The sequence below is a fragment of the Rana temporaria genome, chromosome 7 (genome assembly GCF_905171775.1).
Source record: "Rana temporaria chromosome 7, aRanTem1.1, whole genome shotgun sequence".
In the NCBI taxonomy this organism is placed as follows: Eukaryota; Metazoa; Chordata; class Amphibia; order Anura; family Ranidae; genus Rana; species Rana temporaria.
In genome coordinates, this window is record NC_053495.1 from 136,591,225 (window position 1) to 136,611,779 (window position 20,555).

General features: G+C 41.8%; 1 protein-coding gene across 1 annotated transcript in view; it reads left to right on the top strand.

Annotated features, from left to right (window-relative positions):
- Positions 1-20,555, top strand: part of ABCA4 (ATP binding cassette subfamily A member 4) — a 304,087-nt gene that overhangs the window by 96,739 nt on the left and 186,793 nt on the right. Inside the window, exons 15-17 of the mRNA XM_040359994.1 lie at positions 3,522-3,743; positions 6,218-6,422; positions 14,869-14,952. Coding sequence (XP_040215928.1) covers positions 3,522-3,743; positions 6,218-6,422; positions 14,869-14,952 — 511 coding nt within the window. The remainder of the gene's footprint in view (positions 1-3,521; positions 3,744-6,217; positions 6,423-14,868; positions 14,953-20,555) is intronic.

Below are 20,555 nucleotides of genomic sequence, written 5' to 3' on the forward strand. Positions count from 1 at the left end.
TGGCGACTGGAAGTAAAATACCTTTACCGAACCACATCCCATTTATGGGAACTACAATAGGGTAAGAGCCAACAGGACTTCCAAGGTGCCAAATGAACACAAATTAAGTTTAAAGCATTGATTTATTGATAAGTCACTAAAATCACAATGAAAGAGATCTGGGTACATGATAGCAGTTACAAAGCATAATTCAAACGTGACTCTTTATTGAGAGGAGCTTTCGGTAATCTTGTTAATCATGTACCCATATCTCTTATATTATGATTTTAGTGACTTATCAATAAATCAATGCTTTTACCTTTATTTGTGTTCATTTGGAATCTTGAAAGCTCCGTTGGCTCCTAGCCTAATATACTTACACCATATGTTTAAATAAAATGTACGAATTCATCCTTCTAAGTATTATGTATCGTCTGCAGCAGACAAATATAAAGATATATGTTTGAGAGACTTCCCCTCTACAGGTGCCTCATAGCCATTTCCACACAGTCTGAAGGCATGCATATTGCTTGACCTGTATTTCCGTAATGGCTGAATGATTATCTGCAGGCTTTACATTTTCTTAGAATTTCAGTCAGAGAAAACATGCTTTCCACATTCCAACACACATGCCCAGATTGAGCCTTGATTATCTTCTCGTCTTGTCAGAACTGATGAAGCTGATAAAGCACGTAGTAAAATCTGGAGTAAAGGTATGCATCCTGTAGTGCTTTACCTCTTGTGAAACTACAATGCCCAGCATTCAGGAAATGAAAGCCACCCCAAACCTCTCAACCTCTAAAATCCCATCCAGGTGTTGTATGCATCCACCCGGTGCTCATATCACACACTCACCTTCTTTCATTGACCCCAATGATTTATTAAGGTCATAACACACTTTTTGCTCCACCTTATTAAGCATCTGCTCTCCTTCAGGCTTTTGTTCGCCACCCGCAATACTCCACCAGCAATATTCCACTCAAGTAGATATGCATGCAAAAACAAAATGGAACCACAAATAGTGCTCTCTGTATAATCTCCTGGCTACACTGGTGAGATACATCGCTGTGGCTATGTTGATGCATTGGCTATAATCTATATCACTCTGTGCTGTTACCATAGCACTTGGGGTGCTTTGTTCATGTAATTTTATTTATGTGGGAGTTTTTATAAAATAAAATAGGATTATATAGAGAGCACTATTTCTGGTCCCATTTTTTCTTGCATGCATATTCACTTGAGAGTGGAGTATTGCAGGTGATAAACAAAAGCCTGAAGGAGAGCAGAGAGCAGATTCCCAATAGCACATGGTGGGGCAAAAAGTATGTTATGATCTTAATATATCATTGGGGTCAATTAAAGAAGGTGATCGTTTGATATGAGCACAGATGTGACACCTGGATTGGATTTTTTAGCAGTTGAGAGGAAGTATTAAGATCACGGCACATTGGTTTAGGACTTTTCTGGACATTATTGTTTTGATATTATTTGAAGACGGGACATTTAGATTTTTTGTTTTCTGTTTTATATTTATTTGTTTGGATTGCACTACATCAAAATGTATGGTATATGTATAAAGAGGTGTTTTTGGTTATATTGTGAATTAATATACTGTATAACTGCGATTATTGTTTTTTACATACACCAGAATAATAATGCAATTTTCTACAAGCTTAGGGCCAGATTCACATAGAACTGCGGCGGCGTAACGTATCGTAGATACGTTACACCGCCGCAAGTTTTCATCGCAAGTGCCTGATTCACAAAGCACTTGCGATGAAAACTACGCTGGCAGCCTCCGGCGCAAGGCGGGCCAATTCAAATGGGCGTGTGCCATTTAAATTAGGCGCGCTCCCGCGCCGGACCTACTGCGCATGCTCCGTTTCGCAATTCCCGTCGTGCTTTGCGCGCCGTGACGTAATTTTTTCGAACGGCGACGCGCGTAGCGTACTTCCGTATTCCCGGACGTGTTACGCAAACGACGTTAGATTTTAAATTTCGACGCGGGAACGACGGCCATACTTTAGACAGCAATACGATTGCTGACTAAAGTTAGGGCACCCAAAACGACGACTAACTTTGCGACGGGAAACTAGACTAGCGGCGACGTAGCGAACGTGAAAATCCGTCGTGGATAGCTGTAACTCCTAATTTGCATACCCAACGCTGGTTTACGACGTGAACTCCCCCCAGCGGCGGCCGTGGTACTGCATCCTAAGATCCGACAGTGTAAAACAATTACACCTGTCGGATCTTATGGATATCTATGCGTAACTGATTCTATAAATCAGTCGCATAGATAGAAACGGAGATACGCCGTCATATCCCTTTTGTGAATCTGGCCCTTAGTCCCCACATCATGTGACAAGTTAGTAAAGAACACTGCTAGAGTGTGCTATTGTAGGCAGCATGGGTTCTCTTTATATGCAGAGCTACTTGTCATTGTCAACTGTGCAGACCACCGAACAAGAGAAAGAGATGGCTCCTAACCAAGTAACATTAAGAGGAGGTCATGTCCCTATTCCCTGCCTGCGCCTTGACAGTAAAGGAGAATCTGTAGACTAATATGCACATGTCACTCAGCTATTTCCATCTATCAGTATGTTTCATTTTAACAAATGAGTACTGCACCATAACCGAATGGCTATTGGTTTTTCCCCTCTCTCTCCCAGTCCTGCTGTGTAGGGGACCACACCATGGTTTTATGCACCATGGTGGCATTGCAATGTGATGGTTTGCTTTCCAACCCGCTGAGCTGAAAAAGGACTGCATGCAGTAATTTATTTCAATGCATACTGCAGCAGATGTTTGGCCTGAACTTATACAATCAAAAGCCAAGCATTTTTTCTTGTCTATGTTTAAGGGTTGTGCTGGAAATAGCTGCCAGAGCAGCCTCATCACAGCTGGTGTGAACAAGCTCATAATGATGTATTATAAATAAGTACAGAGCTACATTCATTTTTTTTTTTATACATCTGCCTGGAGTTCGGCTTTAAGAAACTGGGCTACAGAACATGTGACCTCTAATGCCCCGTACACACGATCGGACCAAATTCACATCGGAATTCCGACGGAATTCCATTGGAGGAAAAGAGAACATGTTCTCTATGTAAACTCCGATGGAATTCATCGAAATTTCCGATGGGGCATACGCACGGTTGGAATTTCCGATGGAAAAAGTCTGTCCGAGTTTTTCCATCGGAAATTCCGATCGTGTGTACGGGGGTTTAGGATTGAAATATCTTCTTTATTTGTTGTGGACTGAATAATTATTTTCCTGTTATTTCCATAGTCCACAAACTTTCATTTCATGCCTTTTACAAAAGAAGCAATTCCTGTAATGCCTCATTCTTATAACGTTTTTGTATGTTCTGTCATTTGTTTTGTTTTTTAGTTTTATTATCAGTTCTATGTTCCCTGAAAGAGGTTCTGCTTTATTTCCTCCCTTTTCTTATCTCTGTGTCAGAATCACATTTTCCTGCACTCCCTTGTTTTATCCACAATAAGAGCTCACGCTGATTGAGTTTCCTTTTTTGTTGCAGGGTGGCGGAGTCCTTCACTACAGCAATCCTTTAATCCTGTTCCTCTTTCTGATGGCTTTCACGCTCTCCACCATCATGCAGGGTTTCCTCATGAGTGTCTTCTTCTCTAAAGCCAACCTGGCAGCAGCTTGCAGCGGGGTCATCTATTTCACACTCTACTTGCCACACATCCTGTGCTTCGCTTGGCAGGACCGCATGACTTTTAAATTGAAAACAATGGCAGTGAGTTTTTGTGCTTGGTTTTTATCAGAGTACTGTGCTATTCTGGTGTTTGTTTACTTTAGATCAGTGGTTCTCAACCTTTCTAGTGCCATGACCCCTTGATAACATTTCCCAAGTTGTGGTTTCCTCTTACCTCCATGTATTCTATATTTTTATTCCTTCGTTTACTCCTTGGCGGCAGGTTGGGGGAATGGGTTAAGTGCTGGGGGGAGTTCTGATCAGCCAGTAAAACGCCTGAAAAACGCCCAACAAGAAAAATCCCATTCATTTCAATTGTACCTGTTTACATATAAGCGTTTTGTCACCTGAAGCAAAATGCATGAAAAACACCCTAAGCTCAAAAAAGAACATGAGCTTCTTTGGGGCAGATTACTGATGTTTTTCTGCCTTTTACATTGATGACCTTAACAAAATCGCGGTATTAAAACGCGTGACTTTGAAACCCCCAGGTTGAGAACCACTGCTTTACACCATTTGTAGAGACATTATAGACAGAAAACATAGGGGAAATCATTTAATTGCTAAATATTATTAATATTATTATTGATACAACTAAATATGGGCCTACTCATCAATGGGTTGAATAAATCAAAAAATTGGTTGATTATGTCCCATTGGGAAAATATCCAGAGCAGGAACTTGTCATCAACTTGGGGTAGATGAGGGAGGAGGAATAAAAGAAGCTTGGGCGCTAGTTGGAGTCTATAGATTAATTATAAAACTAAAATATTTATTCAGGTACTTTAACTGATCAACGAAGGAGCGACAAAGTGGAAGCTGATCATGGTGTGGGGGTAAAGGAACAATAGCTGATCAGGACTAAGTGGTTCTCTTGGAAAAGAAACAGAATCGGAAATAAATGTGGATGATGGAGGAGGAGAGAAGTGACAATATGGCAACTGTGGACTGGCAGAGGGCACAGCTTAAGTCACGTCCAGACCTTCATATAATTAATGTAGGACTGTTCCTAAAACATGAGGTCCGTTGAACCATTGAAGGGTATTCTGCCTACCTATGTCTTTATCAAAACAAAATATGTCACGTAAGCAGCACTAGGGATGGGCTATCTGTTTGAGTCGAACATGAGTTTGACTCGAACATTGCCTGTTCGCCCGTTCGCTAAACAGCGAACAATTTGGGGTGTTCGCAGCAAATTCGAAAAGCCGTGAAACACCCTTTCAAAGTCTATGGGTGAAGTCAAAAGTGCTAATTCTAAAGGTTAATATGCAAGATATTGTTATAAAAAGTGTTTGGGGACCTGGGTCCTGCGCCAGGGGACATGTATCAATGCAAAAAAAGTGTAAAAACATTCATTTTTTTGAGAGCAGTGATTTTAATAATGCTTAAAGTGAAACAATAAAAGTGAAATATTCCTTTAAATTTCATACCTGGTGGGTGTCTATAGTATGCCAATAAATTAGCGCATGTTTCCCGTGCTTAGAAAAGTCCCTGCACAAAATGACATTTCTAAAGGAAAAAGGTAATTTAAAACTACTCGTGGTTATAATGAATTGTCGGGTCCCGGCAATACAGATAAGTCATTAAAAAAAACAGCATGGGTTCCCACTTAGTCCATTACCAGGCCCTTGTCCCCATAAACATGGGGACATCCTCCCTATGTTTAGGGCATATGGCCTGGTAAGGTTCAGGAGCGGGGGTGCTCTCTCGTCCCCCCCTCTTTTCCTGCGACCTGCCAGGTTGCGTGCTCGGATAAGGGTCTGGCATGGATTTTTGGGGGGAACCCCACGCCATTTTTTTTTCATTTTGGTGTGGGGTTCCCCTTAAAATTCATACTAGACCTGAAGGGTCTGGTATGGAACTTTGGGGGGAACCCCACGCCATTTAAGAAAAATAGCGCAGGGTTCCCCTTTATATTCATATCATACATGAAGGGCCTGATATGGAATTTGGGGGGACCCCCATGCTTTTTTTTTTTTCATTTTGGTTCAGGACCCAAAGGGCCTGGTAATGAACTAAGGGGGAACTAGGGAGTAGTTTTAAATAACTTTTTTTCCTTTAGAATTGTCATTTTGTGCAGGGACTTTTCTAAGCACAGGAAACATGCGCTATTTTACAGGCATACTATAGAAACCCACCAAGGACAAAATTTAAAGGAATATTTCACTTTTACTACAACTTTTTTTTGCATTGATACATGTTCCCTTGGGCAGGACCCAGGTCCCCAACACTTTCTATGACAATAACTTGCATATTAGCCCTTAAAAATTTGCACTTTTGATTTTCATGTTAGTGTCCCATAGACTTTAACGCTGTTCGCACACATTTTTTGCCTGTTCGCATGTTCTGCTGCGAACAGAAGAGGGGGTGGGGGGGTGTTCAGGTCATCCCTAGTAAGCACCCTTGATTTTGATAATGCAGTTATAATTTCTACACATGTCCCACGTTTATCTCACTGTTGTGGATCTAAAAATCTTCAGATAATCTGACATAGAATTCATTCAATGTTGTTGCAGAGTTTTTTGTCCCCAGTGGCTTTTGGATTTGGTACAGAATATTTATCTAGATATGAAGAACAAGGCCTGGGCCTCCAATTTGGAAACATCCGGAAAAGCCCAGTGGAGGGTGACGAATACAGCTTTCTGTTTTCCATATCCATGATGCTTTTTGATGCCCTTGTGTATTGGATTTTAGCATGGTACATTGACCATGTCTTTCCAGGTAGGCCTACCACCTTTAAAAGCCAATGTCTTAGTATATAATATACCATACTTGAACTTAAGTTCTGTTAAGTGGTTTTGATTTGAAATAATGTGCTAAGTGTGTTGTAATGTAAACTTTCATACACCAGTCAATAATACAGCTGATTGCACTATTTGACATAAAGTTATTAGAAGTCATACTCTTTAATCTGTATATGAAACTTGAGCATGAAAATATGACACAGAGAAGTAAAATGTTTTACTTAATTCCCGGCGTACAACAGCCGTGACCAAAAGTTTTGAGAATGACACAAATGTTCTTGTTCACAAAGTCTGCTGCCTCAGTGTTTGTAGATCTTATTGTCAAATGTTACTATGGCATACTTCAGTATAATTACAAGCATTTCATAAGTGTCAAAGGCTTTTATTGACACTCACTTGAAATTTATGCAAAGATTTAACATTTGCAGTCTCAACCCTTATTTCGCAAGACCTCTGTAATTCGCCCTGACATGCTGTCAACCAGAGGCATAGCTTGAAGCTTGTGGGCCCCGATGCAAAAGTTGACCTGCCCCCCCCCCACCCCCACTACCACCCACCACTTCCACCATGCGTGCACATACACCCACCGCATGCCAAGATACTCAAAGTGGCTTAAGAGTTTTGAGTTGCCAGAGTTCCTCCTTCCATCAAAAGACAGGGATCACTGCTGGAGAATCAAATGACAGGGATCACCGCTGGAGAATGAGAGGACAGGGACCCCTGGCAGGTCACTTGGGAGAGCTCCTTTCCCATCACTGTATACAGCCCCCCCCCATTGCACTGGGCTGAATTTGCATTCCTTTAAACACAGTCTGTCAGAATTCACTGGGTGTATCTGGCTTTTATGTTGAAATTCTCTGGTCAGAACGGAAGTGTAGTTGCAGTAGGCAGATACACCCTGTGCAGATCGTGGTTGACTAGCTGTGTTGTAAAGGAATGTGATTTCAGCCCTGCCGAGGAGGAGCAGCAGTATAGAGTACAATTGGAACAGAGCTCAGCAGCCGGGCATACCATCCAGTGTGAAGGGGGTGGTCAGGGGGCTTTGGGGGGGTTGCAACTTAGATCTGGGGGGGGCAAAGCTATGTGACATAAAATGTGAAGCCTCCAGTCCCTCAAGAGGTGTTGAGGAATTTGTTTTAGCAATTTCTGAAGGCTTCTCTGTCAGTGTTGGCAGGTGTTGGGGGAAGGTCACCCCCCAGAGATGTGTGTCTTTCCCCAGTTATCAGGGAAGTGGGGTAAGCAGACATCCCGGGTGGGGGAAGTACAGAGAATCCCAGCTGGTAACTAGGAGACACTAAGTGGTGTCTTAAATCACCAGTGACATTGGTCCCATCATGGCTACAGGATGGCACTCTCCTCCATTTAACTCGCTGAGCTCGGTTACCATTCCATGTTGCCAGCACACAACACAGACACTTCCCCATACTGAGCTGTTCTCATTCCATGCTCCTCTTCATTCAGGAAATGGCTCACAGCTAGGGATGAGCTTCGTATTCGAGTCGAACTTATGTTCGACTCGAACATCGTATGTTCATCTATCGTTGGTCGAATTACGAACTTTTTGGGTTACGTTTCGAGTTACGTTTCACAGCCCATAATTCACTGCGGCATCGCAGTGCATTGCTGGCTGATGATTGGCCAAGCATGCACTATGACCCGCATGCTTGGCCAATCACAGCTTGCAAAAAACAGAGAGCCATAATTGGCCAAAGCCAGGGTGGCTTTGGCCAATTATGGCTCAGGGGGTTTAGTACACGCCCCACATTATAAAAGGCCGCCTGCAGGTCGGCCTTGTGTAGTGTGTTGCGGTGGTTAAGAGAGAACAGAGAGAGACAGAGAGGGTGTCATTTTTTGCAGGTAGATAGAGCAGACAGGCTAGTCAGTTAAAGTTACAGTGTGTAGAGGATATATATGCATCCCAGGTGTTGTATATATATTTATACACTGTATAGTTTAGCTAGATCAGCTCTTCCTAATTTACTGGCAGGCAGGTGATTGTGCTAGCTGCAGTATTCTCACGTGGTGTATTGCCTGTGTCCTCTGCAGTGTGCACCATAAAGCTACTGGGTGTGTACTACCCGTGTCCTCTGCAGTTTGCACCTAAAGCTACGTGGTGTGTACTGCCCGTGTCCTCTGCAGTTTGCACCTAAAACTACGTAGTGTGTATACTGCCTTTGTCCTCTGCAGTTTGCACCTAAAGCTACGTAGTGTGTGTACTGCCTTTGTCCTCTGCAGTTTGCACCTAAAGCTACTTGGTGTGTACTGCCCGTGTCCTCTGCAGTTTGCACCTAAAGCTACGTGGTGTGTACTGCCCGTGTCTTCTGCAGTTTGCACCTAAAACTATGTAGTGTGTGTACTGCCTTTGTTCTCTGCAGTTTGCACCTAAAGCTACGTAGTGTGTGTACTGCCTTTGTCCTCTGCAGTTTGCACCTAAAGCTACGTAGTGTGTACTGCCTGTGTCCTCTGCAGTGTGCACCTAAAGCTATGTGGTGTGTGTACTGTCTGTGTCTGTGCTATTTTTCTCAATGATTTTCATCCATATTGCAGGGACCAGACATTACATTAAAGCCGCAAGCAGTTTTAAATTACTTTTTTCTTATAGTAATCTTATTTTGTCCAGGGACAGTTCTAAACATGTGCCACTTCACAGGCATACTATAGACACCCAGCAGGTACAATATTAAAAGGAATTTTTCATTTTTTTATTTAAGCACCATTAAAATCACTGCTCCAGAAAAAACGACCGTTTTTAAAACTTTTTTTTCATTGATACATGTTCCCTGGGGCAAGACCCGGGTTCTCAAAGACATTTTCACAGGCATACTATAGACACCCAGCAGGTACAATATTTAAAGGAATTTTTTTATTTTTATTTAAGCATCATTAAAATCACTGCTCCAGAAAAAACGACCGTTTTTAAAACTTTTTTTCCATTGATACATGTTCCCTGGGGCAAGACCCTGGTTCTCAAAGACGTTTTACGACAATAACTTGCATATTAGGCTTTAAAATGAGCACTTTTGAATTCGAAAGTTCGAGTCCCATAGACGTCAATGGGGTTCTAACGGGGTCCGTTCAAAGGTTCTGGTGTGAACTGAACGGGGGGCTGTTCGGCTCATCCCTACTCACAGCTTCTCCCCAGCCAATGAGAACAGAGGGGTATGGAATGCAAAGTTGAAGCCCAGTACTGGAACATGGCTGTGGAGCCCTAAGGCAGATCAGAGCAGGATATTGTGGAGGATATGATATGACAGGAAGGCTGCAGGGGCCCCCTGGAGCTAGGGGCAGGGTTGCAATTGTGACCCCTGCAACCCCTTATGCTACGTCCATGCTGTCAACTTCTGGGCCACATGCTGACTGATAGCAGCCCATTCTTGAATAATCAATGTTCATCCACCTCTTGAAGATTGACCACAAGTTCTCAAAGGGAACAAGGCCAGGGGAGTTTACTGGCTATGGACCCAAAATGTTTATGTTTTGTTCCCCAAGCCGCTAAGCTATCACTTTTGCTGCCCTACTTGACACCAGCCTTCTTCACACATGCAGTGGAATGGTGTGTCCTGTGTTCGGACATTCATCTAGAGAATGTGTATCCAGCTGGAGTGGAGAGAGAAGTGGTCAGTCCGTCTGCTGTGAGAGCCACAGTGTAACGCTGTAGTGTATTGTGTTTTATAGAGCATTAGGGTTGATTTACTAAGACTTGAGAATGCTAAATCTGGTGCAGATGTGCATGGTAGCTGATCCACTTCTAATTTCAGCTTGTTCAATTAAGGTTTGGCAATGAAACCTGGAAGCTGATTGGTTTCTATGCAGAGCTGCACCAGATTTTGCACTTTCCAGTTTTAGTAAATCAACCCCACTGTGTCACTGTCAGTCTACATTTTAACCTCAACACTTGCCCCATATCTATCATAGGAAAAAAGGGTAATAGGCCATTTTCTTTTGTGGCTGTTGAAATGATATTCCAGTGGGCAAAAGAAAACAAGTGAGCTCTGTACTTACAGGTGATTGGGGTGACTAGTTTTGTCCAGAAGTTGCACTACTCTTTAAATTAGTATGTTCTGTGCAGCAGGAATATCATTCACGTTTGCTCACAGTATTGTTGAGAAATTGTACTATTATTTATATTGGTAAGTTCTGTGCAGCAGGAATAACTGTTCACTTTGTAAGTGCAATTGAACTGTGCAAGGGAATTACCCCTAGAAATTATGTTTTTTTTTTCCCCTTGTGATTGGGTATTCTTTTCCTATCAAAACGTCAACACTGGGGAAAATGACCTTGCAGAATGCAACTTCACTTGGAATGTGAACAATGTCTGTGCCTTTAGTAAATAAACCAATTAGTGTCCATGATCAGAGAAAAATAAATAAAGGCCAATGATGACTTGTTCACTGGTTTGCCTGACCATGAATCTGCAGTGATCAGATCACAAATCACCAGTCCTCAGAGGCAGCCTATCCATTAAGGGCACGCGGTCACGTCCCCCTCTATCCATGCCACCCCCCTATATGGTTAATGGATAGATTCACGCATAGCATTAATCTATTCACAGCTGCCACAGCCACCCCCTATTCATGCGTCCAGCCCCTTTTAGGACAATGGGAAATTGAATAACAGCGGGGGGGGGGGGGGGGGGCGGTTGAAGCACCTGATTGGAGCCAAAGGGTGGACTCAGAGAGCAAAGAGTTGCGCTAGGAAGCCCACTGAGGTGTGTTAGAAAAGCAAATTAATATTTGCTTTTCTAACACTGAATCGCCTCTCCGCCACTTAGGAAGTGTGGGTCTGATACCTGTTTCCTGATTGGCTGAAAGGTCAGGCAATCCTAATGAACACCTAGGAGGAGGGGAGAAGACGCACGGGGGAAGCTGCCATGATATCAGAAGAGAAGAGGACACAGGAGATGCTGCCAGATGCCCGCCGCAGCCCCAATCCCCTCCCCTGCCCAATGTGCCTGCCGATCCCAGATGCCGCTGATGGGGAAAGTGCCAGTGGTCCGGCAGACAGTTGCCCCCCCCCCCCACCAAACAAAAAAAACACCAGCTCAGCTCCCCTGAGTTAATATTTTGTAGAACCACCTTTCTCTGCAATTACAGCTGCAAGTCTGTTTGGGGATGTCTCTACCAGCTTTGCACATTCTTCTTTGCAAAATAGCTCAAAATCTGTCAGATTGGAGACGGAGAGCGTCTGTGAACAGCAATTTTAAGTCTTGCCACAAATTCTCAATTGAATTTAAGTCTGGACTTTGACTGGGCCATTCTAACATGAATGTTCTTTGATCTAAACCATTCCATTCTAGCTCTGGCTGTATGCTTTGATCTAAAACCATTCCATTGTAGCTCAGCTACCAGCAGGTCATTGTTTTGCTGGAAGGTGAATGTCCGCCCCAGTCCCAAGTCTTTTGCAAACTCTAACAGGTTTTCTTCTAAGATTGTCCTGTGTTTGGCTCCATCCATCTTCCCATCAACTCTGACCAGCTTCCCTGTCCCTGCTGAAGAAAAGCAGGTTCTTTTAAGCTAGTGCATTGTTGGTTCACTTACCTTTTCCTTTGATTTCCCTTTTATTTATTTTTTCTTTGTCTGAATTTCTCACTTCCTGTTCCTCCTCAGTAAGCTGTTCTGGCTGACTAACCCCCAGCCAGAATGGCTCGGATAAAGGGGGCAAGTTTACTGAGGAGAACAGGAAGTGAGAAATTCAGACAAAGAAAAAAAACATTTAGAAGAGAGATCGAAGGAAAAGGTAAGTGAACCAACAATGCACTAGCTTAAAGGAACCTATTTAGAAAATAAAAAAATAACCTTTACAACCCCTTTAAGGCTTTCATTTAACAATGGCTTTCTTCTTGCCACTCTTCCATAAAGGCCAGATTTGTGGAGTGGACAACTAAGTGCTCTTTCACACAGGGCGGACCGTTTTCGGGCTCTGCTTTGCTCAGTGGGGATCGCTCAGTCGATCCCCGCTGAGCCGGCAGATGACAGGTCTGTCTCTGCACACTGTGCAGGGACCGAGCTGTCAGAGTGCCGCTCTCCCCTATGGGGGATCCAGACGGATGGAAAATAGGGTTTTCCTCCATTACACCGCTGACATCCGTGGCTCCATAAAGGAGCACGGAGTGCCCATATACGGTCCGCCCGTGTGAAAGAACCTTAATAGTTGCCCTGAGGACAGATTCTCCTGCCTGAGTTGTGGATCTCTGCAGCTCCTCCAGAGTTACCATGGGCCTCTTGACTGTTTCTCTAATTAATGCTCTCCCTGCTTGCCTTGTTAGTTTAGGTGGATGGCCATGTCTTGTTAGGTTTGCAGTTGTGCACACTCTATTTACTAAATTGGTAACTTCTGAAGGCAATTGGTTCCCTAGATTTTGTTAGGGGCATCAGACTAAAGAGGGCTGAATACAAATGCATGCCACACTTTTCACATATTTTTTTGTAAAAAATGTTAAACAATATATAATTTTCCTTCCACTTCGCAATTATGTGCCACTTTGTGTTGGCCTATCATATAAAATCCCCAAAAAACTAAAATTTAAGTTTTTGGTTGTAACATGAGATAATGTGCAAAATTTCAAGGGCTACGAATACTTTTTGAAGACACTGTAATATAACAGCACTTGGCCTTATGGTTGTGTCATATCATCATAAATGCTGGTGTTCTAATTTAGATTCTGCTTTCTTACTTTCGATAAAGAGTTTTGTCTAAATATAAGTTTATGCGCTACATCATCAATATACTATCTGAATGGCTACTTGATGTTAGTGGATTTGTTCTGGACAACAGGATTGCTCTTTTGTCACTCACCATGCTTCTTGCATTTTGCGGATAAAGTAAAAAAACAGTCCTCCCCTATCCTGCTGTGGAACTGTACAGTTCACCAGTTTAGAACCATAAGAGACAGGGGAGCTCCTGGAGTTGGAGTCTAAGTTTGAAGAAAATCCCTTTTGAATCTTTAAGGCCTGGTACACACAATAGGATTGATCCGCGGATACGGTCCGGCGGACCGTATCCGCGGATAAATCCTCTGAGGATTTTGATCCGATGGAGTGTACTCACCATCGGATCGAAATCCGCGCCGAATTTACACCGCGGTGACGTGTCGCGCCGTCGCCGCGATGATGACGCGGCGGCGTGCGACGCTGTCATATAAGCAATTCCACACATGCGTCGAATCATTACGACGCATGCGAGGGACGGGTTCGGACGGATCGATCCGGTGAGTCTGTACAGACCACCGGATCGATCCGCTGGAGCCGATTCCAGCGGATAGATTTGTAAGCATGTCTACAAATTTTTATCTGCTGGAAATCGGAAATATCCGCGGATAAATATCCGCTGGAACGTACACACCAGGGGATCTATCCGCTGAAACCGATCCGCTGAGATTTTTCAGCGGATGGATCCTCTCGTGTGTACGGGGCCTTAGGCTGGCCATACATTGTCGAATTTCGAAGGAATTTTCTCTTAAAAAAACAGAAAATGTGTGCATTTTGTGATCCGATAGTGCCACCATTGATTTCGAAATTCAACCAACCAAATCTTCAATTTCACCTCATGATGCTACAGAAAATAATTTTCGTAGCTGAGAAATCTTCTTTTCTTTCCAGGTATTTTCTTTTCGGGTATTTTCCTTTCTTGCACATGCGCATTTCTTTTTAGATTACATTTCTTGCACGATTCTCCCATCATTGATTAGAAAATCGTTAATTTTCAAAAAAATTCCAACATGTCCAGTTACTGAAATTTTATGGCCGCAAGAAAGTCGGCTTTTGCTGCAGCCCACTAATGGTGCAAAATACGAATGAAAATTCTTAGATAAGATTTTCGAAATTCGACCCATGTATGGCCTGCCGTACTTTAACAGGCGTATGCCATTATACTGCATACAATCTAAAGAATGTGAGTTTATGTTTGTGATTTTACAACCATTTGAAATGTCCATGTACCAGCAGCATCCTGGAGAATAGGACCACTGCTTTCACACCAAGTACAGTGGTCCAGGTCTACAGTAGTCCTACATGCACCCTAAACATTACTCCAATCAACCACACTATACTCTGTATGCAGTGTTGTTGGTTGGAGCACTGGGCAGAGTGTGTGTTCAACAGCTGGAGACCCAGACTGTGGGCGTAGTGGTCCAGGTTCTAAGCATGCTGTCAGAACAGGAAACGTTTACAGTATATAGTAGTAAATCAGTAACATATTTACAAGTGCTTTTTAAAATATCTCACATTTCTTTACTTTGAATGCATTTGATTGACTGCATAACCCTATTAAGAGGTTCAATTGGGCTCCAAATGTAAACTGTAAATATCCTTGTTTCGCCATATGGTAAATGCAGCCCTACATAATGCATTACACCCATTTACCTGTAGATACACTAAATATACTGTCTGTGCTCCGCAATAATATTGACATTTTCTGTATTTTAGGGGAATATGGCATCCCAAAACCGTGGTACTTTCCATTCTTGGCAACCTATTGGGTTACCTTTGAAAATTATTGGGAAGGTGATGGTAAGAAATATCCTGTACTAATCTTTCTGAATGTGAATATGTAGGCATTGTGTGACTGGGTAAAAAGATTAAATTCAGTACAGTGGGAATATTATTGAGTGGCTTTGAACTTCTAATTGGCCCATAATTATTTCATAGAATTACTGGGCAATGACTCATCCGAATGACTTTGATGCTAATGAGAAATTTCAAACAGAGAAAAACTGGGCTAATTTTAGTGTCATGTAATAAAAGATAATATGGTAGACGAATATTGGAAAAAGTTAACATTTATTTTATCATGATAATCTTAGAAATCCAGGGATCCAATATTAAAGCTGAACTCCAGGCTAACATTTAAATACACAGATGAAATACACAAATGAGAGCTGTTATATCTGCCAAAGGATTTGTATTTCTGTCCATCTAATCCTGAGATTTACACAGCTCTACCGCACAGCACAGCCCTGTCTGACAGGGCAGGTGACATGCTTTTTTTTCCTGCTGCAGTTAAGTAACTCTTATGGGCCGTACACACGACCGAACATGTCTGCTGAAACTGGTCCGCGGACCAGTTTCAGCAGACATGTTTGGTCGTGTGTAGGCCCGAGCGGACAGGATTCCAGCATACATTTGCCCGCCGGGCCTTTTTCCAGCGGGCAAATATTTCTGAACTTGTTTTAAAACAGCCCGCTGGAATCCTGTCCGCTCGGACATGTTCGGTCGTCTGTACAGACCTACCGTATATGTCCGAGCGCCTGCCATCCCTCGCATGCGTCGAATGACTTTGACGCATGCGTGGAAGCATTGAACTGGCAGGGCCGCCCACGTCGCCGCGTCATCGTCGCGGCGACGGCGCGGCCACGCCCCACGTATTGTTTACGCGCGGATTTCTGTATGATGGTGAGTACAGCCACCATACAGAAATCCCCGGGCAGACATGTACGGTGAAAACGGTCCGGCGGACCGGTTTCATCGTACATGTTTGCTCGTCTGTACAAGGCATTACAGGTCTTGTTACCCTCACACCTCGTGACTGGACAGTGAAAGAAGAAGCAGCTGATAAGAAGCTCATCTCCCTGTCACTCTGCTCTCTCCTTTTATCAGAATGTCCCTTGACAGCACATTAACACAATTGTACAACTATCAGGCTCCTTTTGCTGCTCCTCCTTCTCATGCCGCGTACACACAACCATTTTTAATGTCCTAGAAAAAACAAAGTTTTTCTTGACGTCATTCTTGTCAAGCCTGCCTTGCATACACACGATCGTGAGAACAAATGCTCGAGAAAAGCGCGGTGACGTACGACGGCACTATAAAGGGGAAGTTCCATTCGGATGGCACCACCCTTGGGGCTGCTTTTGTTGATTTTGTGTTAGTAAAAGTTTGGTGAGAGACGATTCGCACTTTTCAGTCTTTGTGCTTTTTAGTCTGTTACAGCGTGACGAATGTGCTATCTCCATTACAAATGCTAGTTTTAACAGATCGAGTGCTCCCGTCTCATAACTTGCTTCTGCGCATGCACGTTTTTTTCCCGTCGTTAAAAGGCTACACAGGACCGTTTTTCACGATGTGAAAAAAAAGAGCATGTTCTAAATTTTTAATGCCCATTTTTCACGTCATGAAAAATGCTCTGGAGCCTACACACGATCATTTTTATTTTTTTATTTTATCAAATTATAAAAAGTTATTTCCACCATACAAAATACATATACATACAAAACAATTCTTTGTATAGCATCCATAATAATTTATCCCACCCCACCCCCCTGAAAATTCTACTTTCTTGTGTTATCTCAACCCTAGTCCATTTCTGGACTATGCTACTGCATAGTGCTCTGTTTGTTTATAAACCATCCATTTCTTCCAAGTTAGTCTATATCGTTCCTCTGTTCCCTGATCGCTGCTGCATAGATACTCCATTTTGGAGATATAGTCTACTCTCTGTATCCATTCTTTTACAGTTGGCTTCTCTATTTGGAGCCATATTTTAGGAATCAGGGCTTTTGCAGCGTTGAGCAGGTAAGGGGCCAAAGATTCCTTATATTGTTTTCTTGTTTTATTGGTCCCATGAAACAGCGCATTCCAGGCGTTTTGTGGAATCCTTTCCCCTGTTATCTCCTCTACGTCGTCTAATATACTATGCCAATACTCTTATTTTTGGGCACTCCCACCAAATGTGTATTGTTGTTCCCCTCTGTTTACACTGTCTCCAACACTGTGATGAACTATTTGGCTGAAATTGATTTATTCTCTCTGGAGTCAGATTCCATCTTACCATACATTTATAGTTAGCTTCTATCGTAGTAATGTCTGTAGCGTAGCTATAAACTACTTCTATCATTTGTTTTTCTTCTAACTTTCTCTCTAATTCTTGCTCCCATTTTTCTATGAAGGGTAGCGTCCCCTTTCCTTCCAGTTCTGTTAATATATCGTACATTTGAGAAGTTCCATGCTTCAAAGGCGTTTTAAGATTGCAAAGTTTTTCAATTGTGTTCAGTGTTTTCTCATCCCTAATTGGTTGGGGTATTGTATCGACTAGGTGTTTGAGTTGTGAAAATTCCCATTCGTTTACTTGGTGCCACCCATGTGCTGTTATTAAGTCGAGTCTATTCCTTATTTTTCCTTGTTTTACTATATCTTTTAATTGTGCTTCCCCCATTTGCCTTCCCATCCGTGTCCCATTTCCTGGAATAAAGAAACTTGTTCCTGTCAACGGGATAAGGGGAGAATTATATCTCCACTTCTCCCGTTGATATAATCTATCCCAGGCTTTAAATACGGTTCTGGTTAAATCGTGCATATTTGTGCCTAGTGTTCTATTTTTTGGTGGGATCCAAATATTTTTCCCTAGCGGTGTCGTGCAAAATGTGTTTTCCATTTTTACCCATCTCTTCTTTGTGTTTATATTAGCCCATTCTAATAACCTTGCTATTATTATCGCCTTATGATATCTTTTAATATCGGGGACTGCCTGCCCTCCTTTCTTTTTTTTCCTAAATAGGACCATGTTACTTATTCTAGCTTTTTTATTCTGCCAGATATATTTCAAAATAATCGTTTTTATAACTTTAAAAAAAGATTGAGGTATCTCTATTGGGAGCATATGAAATTTATATAAGACTAGCTGAATACCCGGCGTTGCCCGGTCTTCCTATCTTAACCTTTTGGGGAGGAAAAATCATAGTAATATAAATATACCCATCTTTTATATAAGGGTGTAGGTAAGGGTTAATTTAACTGTCATATATTTTTATTTGGCATATAAGTAATATGTGTACCAGGTATTATTGAAATATCTCCAGGCGTACAGAAGTTATGTGGGAACATACATTTCCCATTGATTTGCATGGGACTTTAAACAAAAACCCCGACCCTCACAAATGGGGGTAGTTAAGGGATAAATTAACTATCCTATAGTTTAAGTGGACATATAAGTAACATGTGACTAAGTGTTATCGAAATATCTACAGCCGTTTGGAAGTTATGAAGTAACATGTATTTCCCATAGAGTTGAATGGGACTTTAAAGGAAAACCCCGACCATGGCAAATGGGGGTGGGTAAGGGTTAAACCACCTATCCTATGTTTGTTGCTGACATATAAGTAACATGTGTGCCAAGTTTCATGTTAATATCTTTAGCCGTTTGGACGTGATGCTGGAACATGAAGTAACATGTATTTCCCATAGAGTTGAATGGGACTTTAAAGAAAAACCCCGACCATGGCAAATGGGGGTGGGTAAGGGTTAAACCACCTATCCTATGTTTGTTGCTGACATATAAGTAACATGTGTGCCAAGTTTCATGTTAATATATTTAGCCGTTTGGACGTGATGCTGGAACATACATACACACACTGAGTTTTATATATATAGATTTTTGGTAGAATCACCATTTTCAATAGGTTTATCCTTCCCATCTGTCTCCTCAATATATTTTGTATATCTTCTTTTACCTCATTCAATAATGGGATAAAGTTGGCACAATATAATTTTTCCAATGTGGGGGTCAATTTTATTCCCAAATAGGTTAGTGCCTCTGTCTCCCAGGTGAATGGGAATTGCTGCTGTAATGCTATTGCCTCATTCTTCTCTATTCCTAGATTTAGTATTACAGTTTTAGTAGGGTTTATCTAAAAGTTTGTAAGCTCGCCATAGTCTTTGATTTCTTTTATTATGTTTGGTAATGACAACCTAGGCTTGGTTATATATATAAGTATGTCGTCCGCGTATGCGGCTACCTTATGTACCTCTTCTCCCACTCTGACCCCTCCTATATGCACATTTTTCCTTATTTTTTCCAACAACGGCTCCAGTGCGATTACATATAGGAGGGGCGAGAGCGAGCAACCCTGTTGTGTGCCGTTAAACATCTCAAACACGGACGACATACTTCCATTCACTTTAACCCTAGCCGTAGGGTACTTATAAAGATTTTCAATCCATCTCATAAATCATATACCCATCCCCATGCTTCGCAGTGTATACATCAGAAACCCCCAGTCTACTCCGTCAAATGCTTTTTCAGCATGAATTGACATGAGCAAGACTGGAGGTTTCTTCTTTTGGCTTCTGGGCATTAATAGCACAGTTCTAATACTATTGTCTCTTCCCTCCCTACCAGGGACAAAACCTACTTGGTCTTCATTTATTAGGTCCGGCATCAGGTTTTTTAACCTTGCTGCCAGGACTTTTGCGTATAGTTTTACATCTGTGTTTAATAATGCAATGGGGCGGTAGCTGGAACAGATAGATTTGTCTTTACCTATTTTGGGTATTATTGTGATATCTGCTAAGAGCGATTATTTTCTGATTTCCTCTTTTCCTCCTATGTTGTTAAAGTAACTGCATAATATTGGTACTAATTGCTCTTTAAATCTTTTATAGTATTTTATCGTAAAACCGCCCAGTCCTGGACTTTTCCCTCCTGGTATTTTTTTAAGGGGCTCGTCAATTTCTTCCTGTGGTGTTATTGGGCTTTCTAAAAATTCTGTGTTTTCTGCTGTTATCTTTGGTAGATTTACTTCTGTTAAATATTGTTGTATTTTAAGTTTCCTATGGATCTCTTCCTGTGGTGTTTCTTTATTTCTAATTTCATATAGAAAACTATAGTATTTCCTGAAAATATTTGCCATATCCGCTGTTTTATATTTAATTTCTCCTTTTTCATTTTTTATCCTTTCAATATAATTTAACCACTTAAGACCCAGACCTATAGGCAGCTAAAGGACCCGGCCAGGTTTTGCGATTCGGCACTGCGTCGCTTTAACAGACAATTGCGCGGTCGTGCGACGTGGCTCCCAAACAAAATTGGCGTCCTTTTTTCCCCCACAAATAGAGATTTCTTTTGGTGGTATTTGATCACCTCTGCGGTTTTTATTTTTTGCGCTAAAAACAAAAATAGAGCGACAATTTTGAAAAAAAATCAATATTTTTTACTTTTTGCTATAATAAATATCCCCCAAAAATATATAAAAAAACTTTTTTTTTCCCTCAGTTTAGGTCGATACATATTCTTCTACCTATTTTTGGTAAAAATAAAATCGCAATAAATGTTTATCGGTTGGTTTTCGCTTACAAAATAGGGGATAATTTTATTACATTTTTATTATTATTATTTTTTT